The 27,150-nt window shown below is 45.4% G+C and overlaps 1 protein-coding gene across 1 annotated transcript in view; it reads right to left on the reverse strand.

Annotated features, from left to right (window-relative positions):
• MB21D2 (Mab-21 domain containing 2) overlaps nt 1-18,714 on the reverse strand; it is a 128,701-nt gene extending 109,987 nt beyond the window's left edge. The window contains exon 1 of the mRNA XM_033213057.1: nt 18,079-18,714. Coding sequence (XP_033068948.1) covers nt 18,079-18,289 — 211 coding nt within the window. The 5' untranslated portion in view covers nt 18,290-18,714. The remainder of the gene's footprint in view (nt 1-18,078) is intronic.
• Nucleotides 18,715-27,150: the final 8,436 nt, after the last annotated feature.

Raw genomic sequence — 27,150 nt, forward strand, 5'->3', positions numbered from 1 at the left:
GTTTGTGTCTTTACCTTAACATGTAATGCAAGGCCAGTACCTCACATGGTGCCTATCTCATAGCAGACATACAAGAAATATGCGGTAAAACTGAAGTGGTTACAGGAGAGGAAGCTAAAGATGTGGGCTGGAGTTGGGTTTCCAAGAGCCTTGTAGAACAGGCTAAGGAGTTTGAACAGCTGGGGGCTGTGGCTCACGCCTATAATCCCAGCTTTGGGAAGCTGAAGTGGGTGGATCACTTGAGCTCAGGAGTTCAAGACAAGCCTAGCCAACATAGTGAAACCCCATCCCTACTAAAAATACAAAAATTAGCCAGGCATAGTGGCGCCCACCTGTAGTCCCAGCTACTCAGGAGGGTGAGGCAGGAGAATCGCTTGAACCCAGGGGGCAGAGGTTGTGGTGAGCTGAGACCGCACCACTGCACTCCAGCCTGAGCGACAGAGCGAGACTCTGTCTCAAAAAAAAAAAAAAAAGACTTGCTGCACAAAGGTCTCCAAGGTCTCTGTTGAAGAAATTGATGAAGGATGGATGTATGAATGCAGGAAGGAAACAGTACTGAAAAAGAACTACAGATGGAGAAGGCAGCAATAATACCCAGATGAAGAGCCCGAGATGGCAGAGGATGCAGCCAGGGTTGGTTGGTCTTGGATGACAGAGACATTAGGTGGATCATTTCCCATCAATCCTCTTCCCAAAGAAACAGAGATTTTTAAATTGTTTCCTGTGAGGTTCTACAAAGTCCAGATGGTTCACGATTCCATGGAGAAATGATGTTTCCATTCCTATTAAGACTTTATTGCCAGAAAACCATGAGTAAGTAGGTTGGGAATGAGGCTTCTGTGAGAATTTCAATTCCAATCCTCTGCATCATGAGCACCAGGATCCCAAGAAGTCATTTCACCCCAACAACCAATCGTGCACCCATCCTATGAATATGCCTCAATGCTTCAAGACAAGTCAATGTACAAACATATGCCCTCAGAAAGCAGGAAAGCTGGAAGGGTCATTCATATTAATAAATAATTAGTCACTTTTTAGTCACTGTTAGAGTCACTGACAACACTAAAGAGGCCAATCGCTTAGTTCACATAAAACCCAACTCAACTTATACATTGTGGCCTCAAAGTCAACTTCCTAAAAATACATTTGGCATCTGCCTTTCCCTGAAAAATAGATCTGCTCCCCCATTATCCCCACAATGATAGACTACATTAACTATGTCCTAATTAAATGTTCTAAATCTGAAATTAAACCCACTGGGGGAGTGTGGGGGAAGCCTGCATCTTCATAAGGCTGCCCTAATTTACTGAGTGTCAAGGGCCTCATTGACCTTTATACCTCTTTAAATCAATCAGTTAGCTGGGACACACCTTCTTACTTTTAAAAGGAGCAGGCTGTAGCTAGGATGAGATTTCATACCAAGGACTTTTCCAGAAACAAACTCACAAGCATCAAAAAATGTTTGTCCTGGGAGCTGCCAAGGAAGACCAACCGATAGAGTGAAAAAGGCTCTGGACCAGGAACCGGAACCACATCAGCAACTGGTTTCCCAGAGAGCAAAACCGTCATCCCTTCCACCTGCCCACTACCCCTCACTTCTGTTCTTCCGCTCAGCGTGTGGCACCACCCCACCTCTGCACACCAGCAACCACACAGAGCCCGGCACAGTCAGTTTTGTGAAGGTGCAAAGAGGGCAGGAGCCAGACTGCCGATGTTTGAATCCAGCCTCTATCACTAGCTTGAGCAAAGTGACTTCCCGGCTTTAGTTTCTTATCTATGATGTGTGGACGGGTAACAGTCCTCTCCTTACAGGACTGTTGTGAGGATTCAATGGACTAATAATTCTAAGTACTTGGAACATCGCCTAGCAAACAGTAGGGAAGAGTTTCTCAATTTCATCATTCTCATCACTACCATCACTGTTTGACCTTGAGCAAGTCACTGTTCACTAGGGGTTAGGTTTCTCCATCAGTAAAATGATGGGGTGGATGAGCTGATCTCAGAAAGATTCCCACTAGCTTAACTCCTCTCTAATTCTCTGAATCCTATTACAACACCCTAAATCCTCCTAAGCCCTAAGACCAGCCGCAGGGAGTGAAGGTTATGCTGGTTCTTTCAGGTCTCGAGGAGGTGTTTCAGCCCATGCAGCTGCAACTCCTCCCAGCCACAGGCTGGTCCTATAGTCCAGAGTCCAGCCCGCCAGCCTTGCTTATTATAGATATTAATTGTTCAGAGATCAAAATATTCATCATGCTATTCAAAGCTGTGGAAACAGCACAGGCATAAGAAAAGGTCACACTTTAGAGGAAAGAAACCAGAGAGAAAGACACGAGGAACGAATCAAAAGACCAAAGCAAACATGACAGACCAAACATACACCTTGCCTATGAGGCTATTTATGTAGCATCCTTCCTCTAATAGCAATTAAGAGAACTTCAGACTACAAGGTGGCTTTGTAACAGGGGAAGTTTTCCCTACCTTGAAGCACAGTCCTCTCGAGGTGACTTCCCTTGTCTTCAAAGTCAGTAGAATCTTCCCAGGGGCACAAATGCTATGAAGCCAACTGGCTCAGGTCCAAGTATCTTTCTTAGAAAGCATTACTTACCCAACATTTACTTAACCTCCATTCTGCCCAAAAGTAAAGGCAGTGTTCAGGATGATCATGTCCCCTTTTCTTTTTGGCCCTCAGTTTCCATGTCTATAAAAGGAGGAGGGAGGAAGTCAAGCCACCTAATTTTCAAGTTTCCTGGCAGCATTAAAATGACAAGACTCTGTCCATGATTTGTACTTTGCATGGTAAGAGGTTTTGTTTTGCTGTTTTAAATGAAGTTTTGAAAAAAAAACTTTAGTTATTTGTCAATTTCAGACTGAAGTTAGACTTCTTGGGTTAAATCCTCACTTTACTAGTAGCTCTGTGACTTTGGGCAAATTACTCAACCTCTCTGTTTCAGATTTCCCATCAGTAAAATAAGGATAATAGTACTGATAGAGTTTGGATATTTGCTCTTAACAACTGGTATCTCCTGTTGAAATGTAATCCCCAGCATTAGAGGCGGGGCCTGGTGGGAGGTGTTGGGATCATGGGGCAGATCTCCAATGAATGGCTTGGGCCACACCGTTGGTGATGAGCGAGCTCTCCCTCTGAGCTGTTGAGAGATCTGGTCATTTATAAGTATGAGGGCACCTTTCCCCCTACTTTTGCTTGCTCCTGCATTCGCCATGTGAAAGTGCCTGCTGCCACTTTCCTTCCATCATGATTGGGAACTCTGAGCCTTCGCCAGAAGATGAGCAGATGCCAGCACTATGCTTCCTGTACCACCTGCAGAACTGTGAGCCAATTAAACCTCGTTTTAAATTACCAGTGTTGGGTATTTCTTCACAGCAATGCAAGAACAGCCTAACACAAGTACCTTCCTCACAGTGTTGGTGTTAGGACTGATTTAGCTAATACACATAAAGTACTTAGAACCACACCTGGAACATAGTTAGCAATATTTGAGTGTGGCTATTATTATTTTCTTTCTTTTTTTTTTTTTTTTGAGACGGAGTCTCGCTCTGTCGCCCAGGCTGGAGTGCAGTGGCCAGATCTCGGCTCACTGCAAGCTCCGCCTCCCGGGTTCACACCATTCTCCTGCCTCAGCCTCCCGAGTAGCTGGGACTACAGGCGCCCACCACCTCGCCCGGCTAGTTTTTTGTATTTTTTAGTAGAGATGGGGTTTCACCGTGTCAGCCAGGATGGTCTCGATCTCCTGACCTCGTGATCCGCCCGTCTTGGTCTCCCAAAGTGCTGGGATTACAGGCTTGAGCCACCGCACCCGGCCGCTATTATTATTTTCAGACGTTTTCCCATTCAAAGAGAAAATGTATTCAGAAGACAATATGCAAGGACAAACACACACACAGCAGGAAACCAGGCTTCTAGTCATGATTCTGCCCCAAACTAGCTGTATGCTGTGGATGAACTCCCAGCCTTCTCTGGGTCTCAGTTTTCAGAGCAGGCTGCAAAAGATCTTTCCTGAAAGTATTCAGATTAGAGGTCATAAGTTGACAGGCAGTGTTCTGTTTGACTTATAATTTTAAACCCCATGCTGTTTCTTTACAATTTGATTTATTCTCAATACTTAAAATCTGGAGATTTTTCATAAAAATCCAAAACATCCAAAGTTCTATCAGCGCAGACCCTCAGCCCTTGGCTCTCGTTCTTAAAGTGTGGTCCCTCAACCAGCAGCGGCTGTATCACCTGGAAACTCATCAGAAATGCAAATTCTCAGGCTCTGTTACAGAATCAGAAACTGTGGAAGTGGGGCCTGGCCATCTGTGTTTCAACAAGCACGATAACCGATACACACTGAAGTTCCAGAACCACTGCAGTGGAGCCAGGTGTTAAAGGGCAGTGGCCCCATCAGACAACAGCGACAAGAGGTGATCTCCATTTACCAACTTCCCCTGCCTCCCTGGCATCCCTGACTCCTACCGAGGAGTTGGCATTTACTGAGCCACCCACCACTCATCTTCCTTACCATCCAGTCCCTGGGAGGTCTTGGGCTCAGCAGCTCTGACCTCGGTGGACCATCTCTTCTCACAACAGGGTAATGAGCCCGCAGGCACCATATGCCCGTAGGATTGTGTTGTTCCAAATCAAAACTGTATGAAACGCAGGCTGTGCACACCAAGGGCACAGTTGAAAGAACAAACTGTTGAGTTGCCTTTATTAATCACAATACAATCCGCGCAAGCAGCTGCTATTAAGAACAGCTGCAGCTGCTAAAAGGGTGATCTTGAAGCAGCCTGAAACAGTGCTTATGGTTGAATGCCCATCAGGCACAGGCAGACTTGCAGTCTGCTGGCTTAGTTCTTCCTCCTGAGCCTCATTCAGTGCCTTTCTCCAGACCAGAAATCATCCCCTTTCCATTCCTTGTGACAGGGTGGGATGGGGTAGAAAAGATTTTGTTTTGTGTTTAAATTATTGCCAGCTTGGGCAACATGGTGAGACCCTGTCTCTGCAAAATATTTAAAAATTAGTCAGGTATGACCTGGCGCGGTGGCTCACGCCTGTAATCCCAGCACTTTGGGAGGCCAAGGTGGGTGGATCACAAGGCCAGGAGTTCGAGACCAGCCTGACCAACATGGTGAAATCCTGTCTATACTAAAAATACAACAATGAGCCAGGGGTGGTGGCGGGCGCCTGTAATGACACTTACTCGGGAGGCGGAGGCGGGAGAATCGCTTGAACCTGGGAGGCAGAGGTTCAAGTGAGCTGAGATCATGACATTGCACTTCAGCCTGGGTGACAGAACAAGCCCTGTCTTAAAAAAAGAAAAGAAAAGAAAAGAGAAAAAAGAAAAATTAGCCAGGCATGGAGGTGTCTGCCTGCAGTGCTGGCCACTCAGGAGACTGAGGTGGGAAAATTGCTTCAGTCCAGGAGGTTGAGGCTGCAGTGAGCTGAGATAGCGCCACTGCACTCCAGCCTGGGTGACAGAGCAAGTCCTGTCTCAAAAAGAAGAAAAAGGAAAGAAAAGGAAACGAAAAGAAAAATTATTGTAATATGAAAGGTGAGTTTCAAAGGATTTGAGTTTGATCCCACCTCCACCATTTAGTGACCTTGAATGAGTTACTTAACTTCTCCTGATTATTGTTTCTTCCTGTGTTAAAATAGATACAATAATAATACTTCCTAGGGTTGCTGTGAGGAATAAATCAAATCAGATTATACATATGAAAGTATTTTGTAAATTGTGGAGGACTAGATAAAAATAGAGGCCTATCAGCATCATCCCATGAAAACTGCAGTTTGAACCATAAATCACCAAATGTAGAAGTCACTGTTTCTGGCCTAGGACTATCAGGGGTAAAATCTGAGAATCACAAGGCTATAGAGCACCTTTTGAGGACTTGTAATCCAACTTTTCTACATTCCTCCTATCCACCCCCGCCATCCCTGAATGCTATTAACAGGAGTCTAGCAAAAGTGTGGTCCCACCTGGAAAACCTTACCCACAGGAAGCTCACTAAATGCCAAGGCAGGCAAGGCAGTCCCACCCCATCAGAGGACTTATCTGAACACAGACCATTCCTCCTTATGGAGACCAAATTAAACTTGCTAAAATTTAAGCCATCTTGAAAGCTCCTTTCAAGTTTACCCCTCACCTCAGGGCCTTTACACCTGCTGTCTGTCTACCTGGAATACACTTTTAGCCAGTCTTCAGATGGCTGCTGCTGCTGCTGCTGCTGCTTCCATTTCAAACGTCTCTGCTTCAGGGAAGGCTTCTCAACCACTCTTCACTCTATCCTACCAGCTGCCCACCATCATCATATTCTTTGCTTCTTGTTTTTTTACAGCACATACCCGTTTACTTGCATGCTTAATTTTGTTAAATCCTCCAGAGAAAAGAAGATCTATGGAGGTAGTGGTCTTGGTTCTCATTCATTACTCTGTGCACTTACACGTAATTGCACCAATAATTACACTAGCACATGGCAGGCATGCCAGCATATGTTGAATGAATTTATGAATGAATGAATGCTTAACACTATTCTACACACATTGTAGATATTCAAATAGTAGTTGGAAGAGACAAAAGTCTAAACAAGACTTATACCAACTCCCACTACTGACTTAACTCGCAAGTCTTCTTGCGTTAAGGAAAAAATATAAAACATAAACAAATTGAACAGTTCCCATGCCAGCTTTATTCATAGCAGCACTGTCCCTAGTTATCTCTTTATCTTGTGTAGAGTGAATTCATGAAAAGGCACTTAAGTGGATGAAAAACAGATAGCTGTTTCCTGGAAACAGGGCCTCATAGAAGGGCATAATTATGAACAGTTCTTAAGAGAGATTACTCAGCAGGCAAGTACTTACCCAGGTCTATTGTAAACACTGTCACAAGCCCTAAGGATGAGTTGGGCAAGGCCTAAAAATCAGACCTGGGGAATGAATGTCTATAGGGCTTGTATTTACTCATTCCAGTCTCAGTTAGACTGACTCCCTATATAATCTTGACTCAGGTGGACAGCGGAGAGGTCCAAAGGGGAATGAAACCTATTATCCTTCCCTTGTCTGCAACTATGGAATCAATCCCCACAACCCAAGAAAGATGGCTAAGGGTAGAAAAGTCTGTAAGCTCTTCCCAGGTGATATACTGACTGCGGCAGAAGACACTGCGGCTGGTTGGAGTCTTCATCTACAACTGATTCTGTGACCTAGAACTCAGTCACATCAGCTCCCAGAGTCTCAGTACTCCCATCTAGAAATGGGGATTAACAGTTCCTCTACAACCTTTCTCAAAGGCCTCACCGACGGATAATACCATACCAGATGTGAATATTTATTGTAATCTATAAAGCACTGTGCAAAGGTAAATTATGATTGAGGGCAAATAACAGCAGTTTATAATAATAAAGAATTCCTACAACTTGCATTCCAGATGAACCATCCAAACACTTGGGAGGATGACTGATAAGCACGTCAAACGCCATAATGAGAAAGATAACGTGTGCCCACTGCGCATTCTGGAAAGCCCTGAGTGTGGGCATGCCAGAGGTCCAGAAGTGCCCTAACATGCCTGTGAGGAAACACTGGAGTCCACAAGAAAGGGAACATTCCTGTGAGTCATGAGTTGCAGTTTGCTGTTCCCAGTCAACAAGCTACAGCAATCACTACGGATATTTCTTTCTTTCTTTCTTTTTTTTTTTTTTTTTAGACGGAGTCTCGCTCTGTCGCCCAGGCTGGAGTGCAAGCTCACTGCAAGCTCCACCTCCCGGGTTTACGCCATTCTCCTGCCTCAGCCTCCCGAGTAGCTGGGACTACAGGCGCCCGCCACCTCGCCCAGCTAGTTTTCTGTATTGTTTAGTAGAGATGGGGTTTCACCGTGTTAGCCAAGATGGTCTCGATCTCCTGACCTCATGATCCGCCCGTCTTGGCCTCCCAAAGTGCTGGGATTACAGGCTTGAGCCACCGCGCCCAGCCCACTACGGATATTTCTTATATTGCCCTAGGATAGGTCTTAAGAAATGTAGAAAAACTCGCCCTGCACCCCTCTACCACATAAGGAGATAAGATCAAGATTTTCTTGACTCCAGAAAACATGATACAGCATAGCTCAATGGATTTTTAAAAATCATAAAGAGACAAGGTTAGAAAGTGCTAATTTCTCAGAGACTGCAATACAAAGCTTCACTGGGAAGAGCTCTTTTAAACAGTGACTCAAGTCACATCACACTTAGTGAGCAACTACTAGGTGCATGACCCCCCGGGTGCTGTAAAGATAAATAAGCCAGGGATTCTTTACAGCATGGGAAAGAACAGGCTAAGGGCCATAAAAGGGACCAGGCATCAGGCGGAAACACAGGAAAGGTAAATTTTCTTCTTCTCGAAGACATATAGGCAGGCTTCATGAGTCAAGTGGCATCTGAGCTGGGAGAGAAAAATAAAGCACAGATAAGGTGTCAGAAGGCCATCTGTAGACGCTGGGACATTTAATTATTTCTGTGACATGGATCCTCTCGACAGACTGTAGAAGCCTATAGACCCCTGCAGAGAACAGCATATTTAGATGAATATTATAACATCACACAAGATTTCCAAGAAAATCAGTATTAAAATACAAAATGCATTTTAAAGTAAATTTGTGAGAGTACCATATGTGATTATTAGTGCCTTAAATAATAAAATCTAGCAGCAAGTATAATATCCACCATAATTTCAAAGCAGCAGTAAACATTTTTTGAGATATCTGCAACAACTGTAATGTGAAATAAAGATGCCTAGGATTTCTATTGGCAACAAAAACGTATGTACCACTAATAACACTATGGTTTCCCACCTTGAAAGAAAATGCTGTATTTAAGTTAGAGGTTAATACAAATAAAGATGTCCTTTCTCCCTACTCAAGTTCACAGGCTTCATGTTGTTTCCATGGACCCAGGTTAGGGAACTCTGATAGAGAGTTCGGCCAGGCAAGGTGGCTCATGCCTGTAATCTCAGCACTTTGGGAGGCCAAGACGGGCGGATCACAAGGTCAGGAGATTGAGATCATCCTGGCTAACACGGTGAAACTCCATCTCTACTAAAAATACAAAAAATTAGCTGGGTGTGGTGGCGGGCGCCTGTAGTCCCAGCTACTCGGGCTGAGGCAGGAGAATCACTTGAACCTGGGAGATGGAGGTTGCAGTGAGCTGAGATTGAGATCGGCCACTGCACTTCAGCCTGAACGACAGAACAAGACTGTCTAAAAAGAAAGAGAGAGAGAGAGAGAGAGAGAGAAGAGCCTAAGCAAAGAAAGAAAGTTAGAAATATGGGGTGTGTGTTATATGACAATGTAGAACGTGCAGAGACAGGAGATGGCATGGAAAGGTAGGTAAAATCTTCAGAAGATGCCAGGTAAGGTAGGTAAAATCCTCGGAGGTCACCAATGTACGGATTCATTTCTCTCAATTATTAAAGCATAGAATAGAGTTGGGGCATGGTGGCTCATGCCTGTAATCCCAATACTTTGTAAGGCCAAGGTGGGAGAATCACTTGAGCCCAAGAGTTCAAGACCAGCCCGGGCAACATAATGAGACCCGCGTCTCTACAAAAAAAAAAAAAAAATTTAATTAACCAGGCTTGGCTGTGCTCTCCTGTGGTCCCAGGTACCTGAGATGCTGAAGTAGGAGGATCGCTTGAGCCCAAGAGGTCGAGGCTACAGTGAGCCATGATGGTGCCATTGCACTCTGGCCTGGGCAACAGAGTGAGACCTGTCATTCATACATATATACCTAAATAACAGAATGTGCTCTAAGTTCTAGGAATGCATCTTCTTTGGAATAAAAAGAGATGAATGAAAGAAGCTAGGAAAACATTCTACAGGTTTCAACTTACAGCTCCTCTTTTAAAATGCAGTAGATGACAGTATATTGATAAATTTGCTATTAATAAAAGGACATGGATCCCATACCATCCCTGTTATGTAAATGTGCGCATATGTCTGGGTATAAGCATATGTATAATATAGATGTTTAGAAAAAAGGGTGCATCAAAATGTCAATAGTGATTAAAGTTTAAGAGTGATTTTACTTTTTCCTTTATATTTTCTATCATTGGAAAATGGGCAAAATTAGGCCCAACATAGGTTAGGAGACTTAGGGTAAAACACATACCACACAGTATAAAACAGAGCAGGTACAATAACTCAGAAATTCCCTTTTCTCATATTTTATATAAAAGCTTTCAGATTCAGAATTGAATGCACCTGAACACACGAAGTACTTTTTTTTTTTTTTTTTGAGACAGAGTCTCGCTCTGTCGCCCAGGCTGGAGTGCAGTGGCCGGATCTCAGCTCACTGAAAGCTCTGCCTCCCGGGTTTATGCCATTCTCCTGCCTCAGCCTCCGGAGTAGCTGGGACCACAGGTGCCTGCCACCTCGCCCGGCTAGTTTTTTGTATTTTTTAGTAGAGACGGGGTTTCACCATGTTAGCCAGGATGGTCTCGATCTCCCGACCTCGTGATCCGCCCGTCTCGGCCTCCCAAAGTGCTGGGATTACAGGCTTGAGCCACCGCGCCCGGCCACGAAGTACATATAAGTATTAACCCCAACTTATATATTTAGAAACTGAGGCTTAAAGTCTGAGTGACTTGCCCAACGTCACACAGCAATACTAATAACTGCAGATTCAGAGGTAAAATCTGAGTCTCTTGGCCCTCCTGAGCGCAGAATATTGTCCTTGTTAAAAGCCAGGGCTTTGTATTCATCCTGACCCTGGTTAAGTCCCACCTATGCCACTCACTTGCTGGTAAACTTGGAGGAATTCCTGTATTTTTCTAATTCTAGGGTTCACCACAGTTTTTTTTCCACCTCAAAGTGTAACGGTGATGATTAAATGATACAATAATGTAAAGTCCTATGAAAACCTGTGACAGAGTAAACACCCTTGTCTCACTCACTCTGCCGCTTTGTCTCTGTCCCAGGTGGAAGAACTCTGTTATTACTTTCCAGGAGCAGACAGACATTATCTGCTCATTAGGCTCAGTAGCTTGGTTCTACTCTCAAAAGTCAACTGGAATCATGCTCATTGTGCCTAGAACAGGGAATGCAGAACATCAGGCCTCACACGGGACAGGATGTTGAAATGCTGAGCAGCGCATCAGGGGATCTCCAGGGATTTGGATTCAATAGGTCTGAATGGGACCAGAGATTTTGAATTGTTAGAATCTAATATTTCTGTGAAGTAAAAAGGGGCTCAGCCTCACTGCTGCGAGCAATGCATTATCCAATGGGTGGCACGACAAGGAATGACAGGAAGATCCAGGACTGTCAACAGTTCTAGGCCTCTTCTCTCACGGACGAAAGGCAGCCACCGCCCAGAACCATGGAGGGGGAATTGAAACCAATCCAAACTAGCACAGAAATCAATGTTTAGAGGGATCCCCTGCCCGGGATACATAATGTTCTCAGAGACAGAACAAGCTTCCGAGATTATCCTGTCCACTCGACAGATGTAGCACGTAAGCAGACACAACTCTCGCGAACCCCCCAGGCACCTGGAGCCCCATGAAACACCAATGCGTGATAAATTCCCACGGTAAATCCTGCTGGGGGAATTCATGAGGGGAAAAGCAGCAACCAAACACTGGAAAGGTAGGGCTTCAAAATTACCCACTCTGGAGATGTGGAAAGTGCCTAAAAATATGGTAGGTCCAGGAGCACCACACCGTGGTTTACATCTTTGAAATGGCCACATGGCACTTACCGGCCTGGGAGGAGAAACAGCCAGCAAAATATCCTGCTAGAGTTGGTGGGCAAAGGAAACAGGGGAAGGGTCCCTAAAGGCCCTTGTGAATTTCTCAAATTTTTGCTCACCATTTTATCCTCAGAACCCTGCCTGCTGATTGGCAAACACTATTACATTCATTATTTGTCAGATGCGTTAAAAAAAAAAAAAAAAAAAACAGGGAGAGAAAGAGGGACAGACAAGACAAAAAGAAATTATCTCAGGCGGGACGTGGTGGCTCACGCCTGTAATCCCAGCACTTTGGGAGGCCAAGGCAGGTGGATCGCTTGAGGTCAGGAGTTCAAGACCAGCCTGGCCAACATGGTGAAACCACATGTCTACTAAAAGTACAAAAGTTAGCCAGGCATGGTGGTGGGCACCTATAATCCCAGCTACTTGGGAGGCTGAGGCAGGAGAATCGATTGAACCCAAGAGGCAGAGGTTGCAGTGAGCTGAGATCGTGCCACTGCACTCCAGCCTGGGCAACAAGGGCGAAATTCTATCTCAAAAAAAAAGAAAGTATCTTTGCTCCCACAGGCTAGGCAGGCTATTGAGTGTAGTATGTCTCATCCAAAAGTGATGGAAACCAATTGCTACTACAGTAAAAGGAACATGAGCCTCTGAGTCAGGAATAACTGGATTCAATCTCAAACTCTGAATGATCTTGGCCTAAGTTCTTGACTTCTTTCTTTGAGCCTCACCATTTCATCTTTAAAAGGGGATAATAACACCTATTTCACTTCCAAAATAGTCATGATACTTATACTCACACAGTTGTGGATAAAAGATTACATGAGCTAATGGATTGAAGCAAAGTAGCTAGCACTACTGTCAGCACACAGTACGAGCCAATATCCTCCTGGGCTACCCTAATTGTACTCCATAGTTCTTTCAGATGTCAAGCTGCAGAAATAATTCCAATTTAGGCCGGGCGCGGTGGCTCAAGCCTGTAATCCCAGCACTTTGGGAGGCCGAGACGGGCGGATCACGAGGTCAGGAGATCGAGACCATCCTGGCTGACACGGTGAAACCTTGTCTCTACTAAAAAAAATGCAAAAACTAGCCGGGCGAGGTGGCGGGCGCCTGTAGTCCCAGCTACTCGGGAGGCTGAGGCAGGAGAATGGCGTAAATCCGGGAGGCGGAGCTTGCAGTGAGCTGAGATCCGGCCACTGCACTCCAGCCCGGGCGACAGAGCGAGACTCCGCCTCAAAAAAAAAAAAAAAAATTCCAATTTAAGTTCACTGGATTTTCTAAGAAAGTACATTTTTATCCCTGAACTCTGGGAGGTTGAAGCAAGCGGACCGCTTGAACTCAGGGGTGTGAGACCAGCCTGAGCAACATGGCAAAACAAAGCCCTGTCTCTACCAAAAATACAAAAAAAGTAGCTGGGCGCAGTGGCTCACGCCTGTAATCCCAGCAATTTGGGAGGCCGAGACAGGCAGATCACCTGAGGTCAGGAGTTCGAGACCAGCCTGACCAACATGGAGAAACCCCGTCTCTACTGAAAAATACTAAATTAACCAGGTGTGGTGGTGCATGCCTGTAATTCCAGCTACTTGGGAGGCTGAGGCAAGAGAATCGCTTGAACCCCAGGGGCGGAGGTTGCAGTGGGCTGAGATTGTGCCACTGCACTCCAGCCTGGGCAACAAGAGACTCCGTCTCCAAAAAAAAAAAAAAAAAAATTAGCCAGTTGTCCTAGCTACTTGGGAGGTTGAGGTGGGAGGATCACTTGAGCCTGGAAAGTAGAAACTGCAGTGAACTGAGATTGCACCACTGCACTCCAGCCTGGGTGATAGAACGAGACCCTGCCTCAAATAAATAATCAAATAAATAAATAAACAAACATTTCTTTTTTTTTTTTTTTTTTTGAGACGGAGTCTCGCTCTGTCACCCAGGCTGGAGTGCAGTGGCGCGATCTTGGCTCACTGCAAGCTCCGCCTCCCGGGTTTACGCCATTCTCCTGCCTCAGCCTCCCGAGTAGCTGGGACTACAGGCGCCCGCCATCTCGCCCGGCTAATTTTTTGTATTTTTTTAGTAGAGACGGGGTTTCACCGTGTTAGCCAGGATGGTCTCGATCTCCTGACCTCGTAATCCACCCGTCTCGGCCTCCCAAAGTGCTGGGATTACAGGCTTGAGCCACCGCGCCCGGCCAAACAAACATTTCTTTAAATAATAAACTCATGTATGTATTTTTAGTTAGCAAAGTAATTTCACATTCTGACATAACAGTTCTGAAAAACAATGCATTACTGTTATCCATGTTTAATAAATGAAAAAACTGGCCAGGCGTGGTGGCTCATGCCTGTAATCCCAGCACTTTGGGAGGCCAAGCCGGGAGGATCACTTGAGGGCAGGATTTTGAGACCAGCCTGAGCAACATAGTGAGACTCCATCTAAACAAAAATTTAAAAAAATATAAAATTAGCTGGGCATGGTGGTACACACCTCTAGTCCTAGCCACTAGGGAGGTTGAGGCAGGAAGATCGCTTATGCCTAGGAATTTGAGGCTGCAGTGAGCCATGATCATACTATTGCTCTCCAGGCTGGGAAACGGAGCAAGATCCTCACAAAAGAGAGAGAGAATACTAAAACCACACAGCCAACAAGAGGCAGATTGGGAATGGAACTATAGATTTTAACATTTTATTATAATTACTATGATTTTCTCAATCAAAAATTCAAATAGGAGATCTTATTATAGAATACTTGAACTCAGACTGTTCCAGAAATCTACTTACATTATGCTAAAACTTATAGCTAAAATCAGAAACAAAAGCCTGAAAGAAGAAGTGATTTTTTTTAAACAAAGCCTCTCCTCTGGATTTCATGCATCTATTATTAATAGTCTCAAGTAAGAGAAGAGGAACACGTCTTAGAGTAAAGCTGATCTGAGTTTTAGTAGCATCTCTACCATTTACTAGCTACGTGACCCTGGCTATCCAGTTTCTTAACCCCACTAGATTTCAATATCTTCATCTATGTAATGGGAAAGCAACACCTCCTGAAAAGTCTTTGTGAGGGTCCTGGCCCTGAGAAGACAATTAGTAAATGATTAACTACCGTTAAAATCATGCCATGGTACCAACCATTTGGTGTGTAGGTTAGGTGACGGCTTGTCTCTTTCCTGCCTTCTCCAGCATCTGCATACCCCCTGTTCTGCATCTGTTCAATGGGGACACAAACCAGTCTCCACCCAGCCTCACCAGGGAATGAAGATAACAAAAGAGCTGGCAGAGACATTATGCAAATACCAAATATTATTAAAACATTAATGAACTCTGGCAATTTCCCTGAATTTTGATAAATGGTGTTTATTATGCACTGCCAGCCTCTCGCACAGTCTGGGCTCTCAAATATTAACAAGCTAATAACACCAATCATTCTCCTAAAAGACCAAGGTATAGAGGAATCAGAAGTGAATCTAGACAATGGCAGCTAACACCTGCCTCCAAGAAAAAATCAGAATCTCTACAAACAGAGAGCATCAGGACAGATCCCAGAGACCAGAGTGACCACCAGCAGGCTCAGATCAACCCCACAGCTTGTGCAGAACCCTGCTTTGATAAGACAGTGGAGTGTCTTGGTGTTGACAGGTCATTGATTACGACAGCTGTCTACCACCTCCTTGCTCTTCAGTGTAAAATTCCTCCAAACGAGACAAAATGAAAAGAATCTGTGAAGCTGGAGGGGCTTCCGACTTGCCTAACAATCTTACAGAAAAAGAGAGTAACATGCCTCACCCCCGCCAACTGCCTGAAACATGAGGCAGTATTTTTCTCAGCTCCACTAAAGAGGCTTGCACCCAATTCATGGTTGGCCACTTCATTCTGCGTGAGGGGATAATATTTGCAAGCTGCTAACAATCCTCAGGTGCAGCTCGGATACAGAACAAAGCCAAGAGGACTTGCCTGAAATGAGGGCCTGGTGCCACCCAAGTGACACCTTAACAAGCTAGGGGTCATTAAGAGACTTCATTTGCATATTCATTAAAGAACCAAGGCTGTGGCAAGTGAAACAAAGTGTACAAAAAAATGATTTTGTTCTTTAAGCTACGCCAAAATCTGCTTTAGAAAAAGTAAATCCACATAGGAACCCTTGCTGTCGCCAAACCTCCACTTGTCTAGAGCAGCCAGCAACTCATTAAAGGAAAGCAAGGAACTCACAAATGAATGCAGCACCACACACAGGCAAGCTCATTTCGCCATCTGCCTTCTAGTGTCCAGAGGGGCAAAAGGCTTAAATGACATTCTCCTGGCTTTTCTCTCCTGTAGGTGAAAATGCTCAATTCCCAGGGGACAAGAAAGACTGCTTGCAAGGTCAACTGGGTAAAAAGGAATAGAAGCAAATCTAGTTTGCCTGTCAACACAATGCCACCCACGGCATTAAACACATGCAGAAATTAAGCACCCTAGAATAATGTACTTCATATTTGGAGAAAAGCTTTGCTGACTCAGTGTATCAGCTATGGAGTTAAGCACAGAAGTTCCTAATGAGCCAGGCACTTAAACTTACCCTCCCTACATTATCCCATTTCCTGACCTATGACTACCCTAACTGGTGGTGACCCAGTACCTTCTTCTAGTAAATGACCTACGCAAGTGACGTCTGAGGCTGTATTAACACAATGGCAGACTTCCATTATTTGCGCCACAGAGAAAAGCTATGATTAGCTAAACAACTTAAATACCTGCCCTCAGCCTTCTGTGTGTGTCCCCACCTTCCTGACAATCACTATGTTGGCTTTTGGCTTTGTAAGCATTTTAGGCTTCCCTCTGGAAGCTCACTCCTACCAGGTTATGAATTTAAATATATATACATATATATTTAATTCATCTATTCATCTAAATAGTTGAACGGTCGAATCTGTCAATAAAAAGAGTTTTTCAACCCCATACGCAACGTAGGATACACTTGGAGAGTGCGGCGCAAAAGGTAAAAACCATCCAAGAGTTTTAACATGTTTCATCCAACTTCCCAACGCATGAACAACTACCAGCGGACACAGACACGTTCACTCTGTATTACCCCCTCCTTGGGCAGTGAGGAAGAAGAAAACCTAGAAGGAAGAAGGTATCCCAGGATAGAAGCAGCAACAGCCAAATGAAACCCAAGTAGACTGCGGGAGAAATAGAAAAGCCCTGTTTTCCTCTGTGGCCAAAAGACCTTTTCCAATCAAATTTTTCAACACCCGGAAAATTGGCTGATCTATTTGTAGAGAACACACAGTGACGAGCGTTAGAGCAGCACTACCCTGGAGTACCAGTTCTGCGGAATGTTGACTGCGGGCCACGCACCGCATGACAGCCACGGATCCACTGGCGGAGCCGCAAGCTACAACCCAGGCGCCTGGCAAACTCCCACTACACCTCAGTAGCAATAATCCCAACGGCAGGACACCTGGGGAGGGTGGGCTCGGTCTCCCCGGCCTGGCTCAATTATGTTCCTTTACACAGCATTCAATCACGTTTCAGGAGCTGTAGGTGAGGGGCTGGAGGTGGGCGTGGGGGGCACATTTTCTAGCCCCCGACATCTCCGGGGTTGGAAATTCTGGGCACCTCCGTCGGTCAGCGCTAAGACAACACACAAAGAGCAGGGAACCGGCGCTCCTCTGCGGCCAGAGCTAGGCGCCGGGTCACAGAAGAGCTGGGAATTAGGAATTCCGAGCTCAGCGAGAGCCCTGGAGAAGCACCGGAAATGCTGCCGAACGCTTCAAAGGGAAGTCAATTTGCAAATCAAAGTTGCAGGAACTCCAGACGCCCAGACTACTTCAGCGGGTTACTCGGGAACACCCAACAAGTTTGGCCACCGGGGGCTCGGCATGACAGCGCCGCGCCGCGAGACGAGAGAAGCAACTTGTCGCTCGGGCGCCAAGCCAGAGCCCTGAGCCGTCTCCGCTCCCTAGCTCGGGAGAGCACCCAAGAGCCGGCGTCGGGAAGGCGCAGGTCCCTGCCTCCGGCAGCCAAATCCCTCAAGTGAAGGCACCTCAGGGGCTCACCTGGACCGCACTCGCTTCCAGGGGCTTCCCCCAACAGTGCAAAGCTTCACCGCGAACGCCTCACCTGCCTGCCAGCCCCCGGTGGCGGAGAAATTAACAAAAGAGCAAGCGAACAGGGGAAAAGGGAGACACGGCGTAAAGTATAGTAAGGAGGGGAGGGTAGGCAGCTCGGCTTTCCGCGGAGAAAGAAGAGAGAGGCGGAACGGAGATGGCTTATACCCCAGGCACCGGCTCGAGAAGGAAACCAAGAAGGGAAGAGGTCGAGAAGGGGGAATAGGTTTTCTACTCCGCTTCCCACCACACACACACACCTCCCCCTTTTTCCTCCTTACCCAGCATGGAAAAGATGAAATCCTTGGCTGTGTGAATCTCCAGCGCTCTCTGGTCGTCGTATTCCCGCTGGTCGTGCTTCGTAAATTCTTGGATGAGTTTGTTCAATTCCTCCACCCGAGCTCCCGACCTGAAATCCAGCTCTGGGAACGCAGGCTTGTTGTTACAGCCCAGGGAGGCTGCCTTGCTGGCGGTGGGAGCCGCCATCTTCATGCAAAACGCGCCGAGTAGCAGCTCCGCGGCAGCGCAGCACCCACCCCCGCCCCCCACCCCGCCCCCCTGGGCCTCCTCCCCTCGCAGGCTCCCAGGCTTCGGCCCCGGCCCGTGGGCGGGTTGACGGGCGGGCGTCTGGGCGGGCAGTCCCCAGCTCCGTGCGCTCTGGGCGTGCGAGCTTCGGGAGGAGCTGGACTGCAGCGAGGGTGCGTGTGTGGCCCCGACACCCTTTTCCCGGCCCCACGCCCGCCCCAATGCTGCGCGTCCCTGCCCTGGCCCTCGCTGGCAGCAGCAACAGCGGTCGTAGAGCCAACCGGAGCCTCCCCCCGAGCGAGGAAAGTGAAGTGGAAACAATGTGAAATTCACCAGCTCTGAAATCAACAAGCTGCCGGCTCCGGTGTTACGGAGCCAGCACCAGCGTCTCCATTTAAAGGGACAGCGCACCCAGTGTAAAGGAAAATAAATAAATGACAGAGGTCTGCGCGCATATGCCACTTGCCAATCCGTACTTGGGAAGACGCGCGAGGTGTGGATGCATTCTTTCTCCACCTCCACGGCCGTCCCCCCATCCCCTTTCTGGGCAGGGTTCGTCAAGCGCATTCAAGGAGAAGAAAGTCTTCCTCCGTTTGATTTTAAGGGCGGTGTCCTGGGGGAGGACATCTCTGTGCGCGTTTACCTCTCTATCCCAAGAACTCCAATACCTTTAAATAGTAAAGGAAACTGCCTTAAGGAATATGAAACCTGTCTTCTACCCTTTTCCTCTTGGATTGCCAAGATGATAGGATGGAGCGTATCAAAAAAGAGAGTCCACATCTAACCCAGTATTGGCACTCCCACTAACCCCTAGAATATCCCCACCTTTGCCCAAGGTGATGAATGACCTGAATAACAGTTTATCTTAACATATAATGAGTTAATGAGATTCAACCTACTCTGCTATAAAGACAGGGAAACTGAAGTGTGGGTGTGGGAGAGGGGAAACAATGAATTGCCCCGGGTTCCAAGGAATGTTGAATGACAAGATGAAAATTTTCTCATTCAACGGATAAAATTTGAGTACGCACTATTTGCCAGATGGAGTGACAGAATGTGACAGTGATAGCCAAAAGACGTGACTCCTACCATGGAGTTAGGCTTACATGACAAGGCAGGTTCAATCTAAGTCATAGTCCTTTAGGCAGAATAGAGTCACAGAGGTGTTTTTAGTGTTTATGGGGTGTGTCACTCACTTAGGAGGCCCATGGCTCTGAGAAACATAGGTTATCTTATCTTCCTCCCCGATTCTCCAAAACCTCTCTTCTCTATCCCACATTCCCTGATTTAAATCAGGTCTTTCTCACTTTCTTACCCGAGTTCTGATGGCCAAGAATACAAATTGTTTTGTTGGACATGGAAGGAAGTACACGCTCTTCCATGCCTTCCTCTATAAAACGGGAATAATAATTCCTGTCTCATAGGTTGTTTTAAGGATTACATGAGGGAAGACAGGCACTTAGTACAAGGACTGACATAATAAGTACTTAGCTATTATCAGCTTCTACTATTATTAATTCTTTCACTTTTCCTCAGTCTAGTAACAACTTGTTGCTATAGTGATCTTTAGAAAACACAGATCTGACCACTGACATCCCCCTGGAATTCCTCTCTTCTTTACTCCCTTTACACCAAAACCAATTCCTCATCTGCCTTTTTCTTAAAGCTTTCCCAAGACCCTCCCCTCAAGCTGGTGGCAACTTTTCCTTCCTCAGACCCTACTCTTAGAAGCTTTCATATGATGCTAATGAATTTTGACCTTGCTTCATCGTTGTTTTTTGTTTTGGGTTGTGTGTGTGTGTGTGTGTGTGTGTGTGTTTGAGATAGGGTCTTGCTCTGCAGCCCAGGCCAGAAGCTTTCATATGATGCTAATGATTTTGACCTTGCTTCATCATTGTTTTTTGTTTTGGATTTGTGTGTGCGTGTGTGTGTGTGTGTGTGTGTGTGTGTGTGTTTGAGACAGGGTCTTGCTCTGTAGCCCAGGCCAGACTGCAGCGGCACAGTCGTGGCTCACAGCATCCTCAGCCTCCTGTGCTCAAACAGTCCTCGCATCTAGGTCTCAAAGGGATTACAGGCATGAGCCACCACACCTGACCACTTCATCGTTGTTGATTTAAGTTTTAAACTAAAAGATTATTGGGGAAGAGGACTACATCTTATTCATCTTTGTATATCCTGCAGCATATGGTCCTACAGAAGGGTCCTCTATGTTTATTGAATCAAGTAGTGAGTGAAGAACTTTGGCAAAATGAGTTAGTCTCTTACTTTTGGTTTCCTTCTCTTTGAAGCACACTTCCTCACCCTCAGTATGAAAGAGGATCCATGCCTAGATAAATGCCAGTGGACTGATGAGGAAGTCACTTAAAAGCTCTGGTTTTTACGCCAGGCATGGTGGCTCACGCCTGTAATCCTAACACTTTGGGAGGCCGAGGCAGGTGGATTGCCTGAGCTCAAGGAGTTCAAGACCAGCCTGGGCAACACGATTAAATCCCATCTCTACTAAAATACAAAAAATTAGCCAGGTGTGGCAGCATGTGCCTGTAGTACCAGCTACTCAGGAGGCTGAGGCAGGAGAATTGCTTGAACCCGGGAGTCAGAAGTTGCAGTGAGCCAAGATCGTGCCACTGCACTCCAGCCTAGGTGACAGAGTGAGACTCTGTCTTAAAAAAAAAAAAAAAAAGAGGCTCTGGCTTTTGCAGCTCTGCCATACTGCCCTGACTTTTCATCCTGAGAGGATGTTAACATTACCTGGGCAGTAGCAGAAGCCACACAAGTGTTTGGAACTCCAGCACAAATTGATCCACTCCCACCTGTCAGTGCTTTGCTAGTGATCAACAGCAGGCACCTGTGCCACAGCTGGCTGAGGCCGTCCTTCCATAGCGCAGAATGGTTCTAGTTACCTCCAAACCACGTACAGCTAGAAATACTTCAGACAACAAAATCAGAACACTTTTTATTGGTTAATTTCCAAGCATATGAATGAGGCATCATTACTCTTCCCTTATTTTTACCTTTTTTCTTTTTTTTTTTTTTTTTTGAGACGGAGTCTCGCTCTGTGGCCCAGGCGGGAGGGCAGTGGCGCGATCTCGGCTCACTGCAAGTGCCCGCCTCCCGGTTCACGCCATTCTCCTGGCTCAACCTCCCGAGTAGCTGGGACTATAGGCGCCACCACCTCGCCCGGCTAATTTTTTTCTGTATTTTTAGTAGAGACGGGGGTTCACCTTGTTAGCCAGGATGGTCTCGATCTCCTGACCTCGTGATCCGCCCGCCTCGTTCTCCCAAAGCGCTGAGATTACAGGCGTGAGCCACCATGCCCGGCCTGTTTTTACCTTTTCTTGTGATATTTATATCCATAAAGAAACAACAGGTTGTTAGCAGAAAGTATTCCCGTTGTGCCGTAGTGCTGGGCCTTGGGGATTTGAATGAGTGAGTGGTCTCTCTGATGTTCCTCATTGTCTGTTCTCCTTTCCATCAACCAGATCAGAATTCTATGAATCATGGACCCTCAGTGAGCCTGCATATCCAGATAACGTGGTTGGATGGTAAACTAACACCTTCCTAGGCTCTCATAGATCACTGATAAGATTGTGTCTATATCCCTTGTTGAATTAGAAGAACAGAGAAAAAAGATCAAAAACCATAATTTCCTGAACTGATCTATTGGGATACTTTAACCTCTGAGCTTTTCAAGGGCAAGTACTCTGTGTCTTTACCTGTGTAAACACTGCATTTAATTTAGTTATTGACCCATCTTATGACCTTAGTTAATATGTTCAAATGAATATATAAAAGAACGAATGAGGCCAGGCACGGTGGCTCACACCCATAATTTCAGAACTTTAGGAGGCCAAGTCGGGTAGATCATGAGGTCAAGATTTCAAGATCAGCCTGGCCAACATAGTGAAACCCCGTCTCTACTAAAAATACAAAAATTAGCTAGGCATGGTGGCACGCACCTGTAGTCCCAGCTACTCAGGAGGCTGAGGCAGGAGAATCGCTTGAACCCGAGAGGCAGAGGTTATGGTAAGCCAAGGTTGCACCACTGCACTCCAGCCTGGGCAACAGAGGGAGACTCCATCTCAGAAAGTAATAATAATAAAAAAGAGTGAATGAACTAATACCATCCCTCAAAGTCCAAGAAGTCAGAATTTAGGTCATTTTTGCTACAATTTACATATCTCAATGTAAGCTATCTATGGTTTCCCAGTATTTAGCTAAGTGTTATCATAAATGAAAATATTTCTGCATGTATTTAATTAAAAGCCCCAATTTTTATGACTTTTTCCCCCTGTGTATGTTATATGACCTAAGAGAAGGAAGGGAGATAGAGGGGAAAGTGGAAAGAGAGAGAAAATAATTATTAGAAGATATTAAAGAGTATCTGAGCCTTGTAATAAAAATGCATATCTCTAGAATTTTGACAGATGGACAAAGGTCAGTGGAGTCTACCATCTAAACAAGCACCAAGGTAGGCTTTTCCTTTGCTGGCTCTTGCAGCATCAAACAGAACCGAGTAACAGCCTGCAATTCCAAGCTGCAGTCACACTTAGAGGTAGAACTTGCCCTTCTACTCCCAACTCCCGAATTTTATTAGCATGTGAAAGAAGTCTTCATCTTGCTTCTCTGGAGCTGTTTGTTGTTAAATACAGCTCTGAAGTTCTGTGGCAAACTCTCAGCCATGAATAACCGGGCTGTGCAGAGCCTGCATTAAAAATAGCAAGCTCCACATCCACATGACGGATTAACAAAATATAATTTTAAACAAAGATTCTCTGGTCTGACGGAGATTTAAATAGCAGCCTAGGCTACAAGATCTGGCCTTCTTGGGCAGCTGGGTTTTCAATAAAAGTCTAACAAATGGAAGTGCCCTGGTTTTTTTATGATTTGAAATGCAGGCAGGAAAAAGAGAAGCAAACATCACAGACGTGTGGAATGTTGACAGTAGAAGGAACTTAGATGATAAATTCCATCTACCACCCTTATTTAGCAGATGGGAGAATGAGGGCACAGAAAGAGAAAGGAGACTTGACTAAATAGTAGAGACAATTCTGTTTCTATTTTTCATACTAACTTTAAATTTACTAAATATTTGTTATTGTGTTTCCAGACTGCCAGAAAGAACATGAAAAATGCCATGAAATTTCATCAAAATTATAATTAAAAAATAAAAATAAAAAAAGAGAGTGGCCCTTGGGCAAAATGCACTCATTGCACTTGGAAGTTAAATCTCAGTAAACCAGAAATTGCTGACATTTGGAATTACTTGGCTACTGATTTTCCCTGGCAGTAGGTAGACAATGAAGACCAGAGTTAAATCTCTTTTGTAGTCATAAACAAAGGTGCGCATGTCCCTGCTTGGGGCAAATTGGGCAGTTTTACTTCTGATGAGATTATGCCGTTGAATTTTTTTTTTTTTTTTTTTTTGAGACGGAGTCACGTTCTGTCGCCCAGGCTGGAGTACAGTGACACTATCTGGGCTCACTGCAACCTCTGCTTTCTGGGTCCTGATTCAAGCAATTCTCCTGCCTCAGCCTCTGGAATAGCTGGGATTACAGGCACATGCCACCACACCTGGCTACTTTTGGTATTTTTAGTAGAGACAGGGATTCATCATGTTGGCCAGACTGGTCTTGAATTCCTGACCTCGTGATCTGCCCACCTCGGCCTCCCAAAGTGCTGGGATTACAGGCATGAGCCACCATGCCCGGCCTTAGGCTGATGAAATATTAGTGAGGTCCCCAGAATAGTATAAATAAACCTCTCTGTTCAGACTATTCAGTCCCAATAAAGTGAGGCCCACATGAAGCCCACCTGCTCTGATGTGTTCACGTGGTTCAGAGGGCCTAGTCCCAGCTTCTCCCTCAACCCTGTATCCTGATAACCTTGGGGGCGTGAGTGATCTAGCTATGGAGAAAAGTACAGGAATATCAATCTCTCCACCCAGTCTCTCATTTTATTCTCTGCTCTCTCTCTTCCCCAACCCTGTACCCTAATAACCTTGGGGGCATGAGTGATCTAGCTATGGAGAAAAGTACAGCAATATCAATCTCTCCATCCAGTCTCTCATTTTATTCTCTGCTCCTGCTATACTCAGGGAAGCAACATCTGTGCATGTGAAAAGAAGGAAATGAACTCTAGGGATGGAAATAACAATATCTGATAGCAATTATTAACGATTCCTTATGATAATAGAGCACTTTACAGTTCAACAAAGCACTCATCACAAAATTCATTTATCAGTTCCTCACAACCTCCTACTGAAGCAGGTTAGTGAGGACGATTATTATTGTTTGCATTTTGGAAATAAGAAACTAAAGCTCAAAGAGATAGTGAAGTTTGCGGCTAATTGTCATCCTTCAGCTCTCTATTTAGATGTCATTTCCTTGAAAACAGCTTTTTTCTGGATCTCCTCCACCCCCACACACCCAGGTCTGGGTCAGGTAAACTCCTTTGTAGACTCTCCTTCCCTTTGGACTTATGTCACTGTTCATTCTCACACTTCCTTGTATCTGCCTGATAACTTATCTGTTTCCCTCACAAAAAGGTATGCAACATTGCCTGTCTTGATCACAGATGTATCACCAGTACCTCTTACTGGATGTGTAGAACGTAGTAGATATTCAATAAATGTTTGATTAAAAAGTAAATGCATGAACAAGGTGGCAGGCTCAGACCTCAGATTTGAGTCTTTTGATTTATGATCCAAGTTCTTTCCATGAAACTTCAGAGTCTGTTGTTAGCAACCATTGAGTATACCGAAAAACACCGATAATCTCTCACATTTTTTTTTTTTTTTTTTTTTTTTTTTGAGACGGAGTCTCGCGCTGTCACCCAGGCTGGAGTGCTGTGGCCGGATCTCAGCTCACTGCAAGCTCCGCCTCCCGGGTTCACGCCATTCTCCTGCCTCAGCCTCCCGAGTAGCTGGGACTACAGGCGCCGCCACCTCGCCCAGCTAGTTTTTTGTATTTTTTAGTAGAGATGGGGTTTCACCGTGTTAGTCAGGATGGTCTCGATCTCCTGACCTCGTGATCCGCCCGTCTCGGCCTCCCAAAGTGCTAGGATTACAGGCTTGAGCCACCGCGCCCGGCCAATCTCTCACATTTTAGAGAATGGGTACAGTTTATCAGCATTTCACATACACAATCTGATTCCAAATTTTGATTCAAGTTTCTTTATTGTAAACAAAGCCTTTTGCTAAATAAAATTTATGACAAAATAACTTTAAAAATTAAGTTCATATTTTCAATCCTTCTCTCTTTTGGGAAAACCCATTTGACTTAAACTCTACACATCAGGTAAGAAAGGGCATAGTAATAATTGCAGGTAATTTTAAATAACTCTAAAAATCCTCTTTGCGTATTACAACAGCCTTAACCCCATCAGCTGTTCTGGTGAAAAGGTGGGTCCCTCATAACCAACCAATCCCTTGATACTGTTACGTTTTGTTCTGGCCCTTCAACTTGCCAAAAGACCCTGTTCTGGGGTCTCCACACCAATCCATATCCTACTTTACATATACCCTGGGTACTAGACAAAGTGCCAAGGATAGACCATAATCCTTTGTCATGGGAAAAGTGGAGCTGTTTGGCTTGCTTTGCTGTGGTCAATTAGTTAATTAAAAAGAAATTAATTTAGTTTTTTTTTCCTATGTGGCTCCAGAGGGTGGAACCGGGAGGGACTGGTGGCAGCTACAGACATAGAAACTTTGGCTGAGGATGTGGAGGCATTTTCTCACCATGAGAACCACTCTTCACAGAATAGGCTGCTTTATGAGTTAGTAAACTCCCCACCACAGAAGGTGTTCAGGGCTGTGTTACCCGTCCATCAGGATTATGCTAGAGGAGGTTCCTAAGTTAGTAAAGAGCTTTGACTACGACCTCTGAAATGTCTTTCAGCTCTAAGAAGCTCTGACTCTGTGATCCATTTTCAGTTAACAGGAAAACTGACAACTAGCTTCCTACAAGGATACACTCCATGACAGAGTTATGTTCTGCACTAAATACAAGGCATTTGAGATCTATTCTCGTGTAAGGCCCAACGAAGATCAAGGATTGTGTCTTTTATTTTTCTAGGCTTAAAAATACTTATTTCCTTGTTTCTGACTTTTTGTTGTTGTGTTTGTTTGTTTGTTTTTTGAGACAGAGTCTCGCTCCGTTGCCCAGGCTGGAGTGCAGTGGCACGATCGCAGCTCACTGCAAGCTCCGCCTCCTGGGTTCAGGCCATTCTCCTGCCTCAGCCTCCCGAATAGCTGGGACTACAGGCGCGGCCACCACGCCTGGCTAGTTTTTTGTTATTTTTAGTAGAGACGGGGTTTCACTGTGTTAGCCAGGATGGTCTCAATCTCCTGACCTCGTGATCCGTCCGTCTCGGCCTCCCAAAGTGCTGGGATTACAGGTGTGAGGCACCGTGCCCGGCCGTTTCTGGCTTTCTTACTGTGCAATTCTAGCAGGGTATTTCATTCCACCTGATACAAAGAAGTTCTGTGGTACAGAAAATTGCCACAGACATCGTATACATACCGTGCAACTCAAATTTATATTTGGAGAAGTTCTCAGTAAAAAGAAAGGGTCTTCCTTTAACATATTAATTTACATGCTCATTGTTTAATGATAGAAGGCAGTTCTCTGAGCAAGTCTATACCATTGACAAAGGAATTGCTATAATGCCTGTTTTGTTTTCTAGATCTTGTCAAAAAAAAAAAAAGGCTGGGCACGGTGGCTCACGCCTGTAATCCCAGCATCTTGGGAGGCCGAGGCCAGCGGATCACAAAGTCAGGAGATCGAGACCATCCTGGCTAACACGGTGAAACCCTGTCTCGACTAAAAATA

The sequence above is a fragment of the Trachypithecus francoisi genome, unplaced genomic scaffold (genome assembly GCF_009764315.1).
Source record: "Trachypithecus francoisi isolate TF-2019V2 unplaced genomic scaffold, Tfra_2.0 Lachesis_group0, whole genome shotgun sequence".
NCBI classification, from domain to species: domain Eukaryota; kingdom Metazoa; phylum Chordata; class Mammalia; order Primates; family Cercopithecidae; genus Trachypithecus; species Trachypithecus francoisi.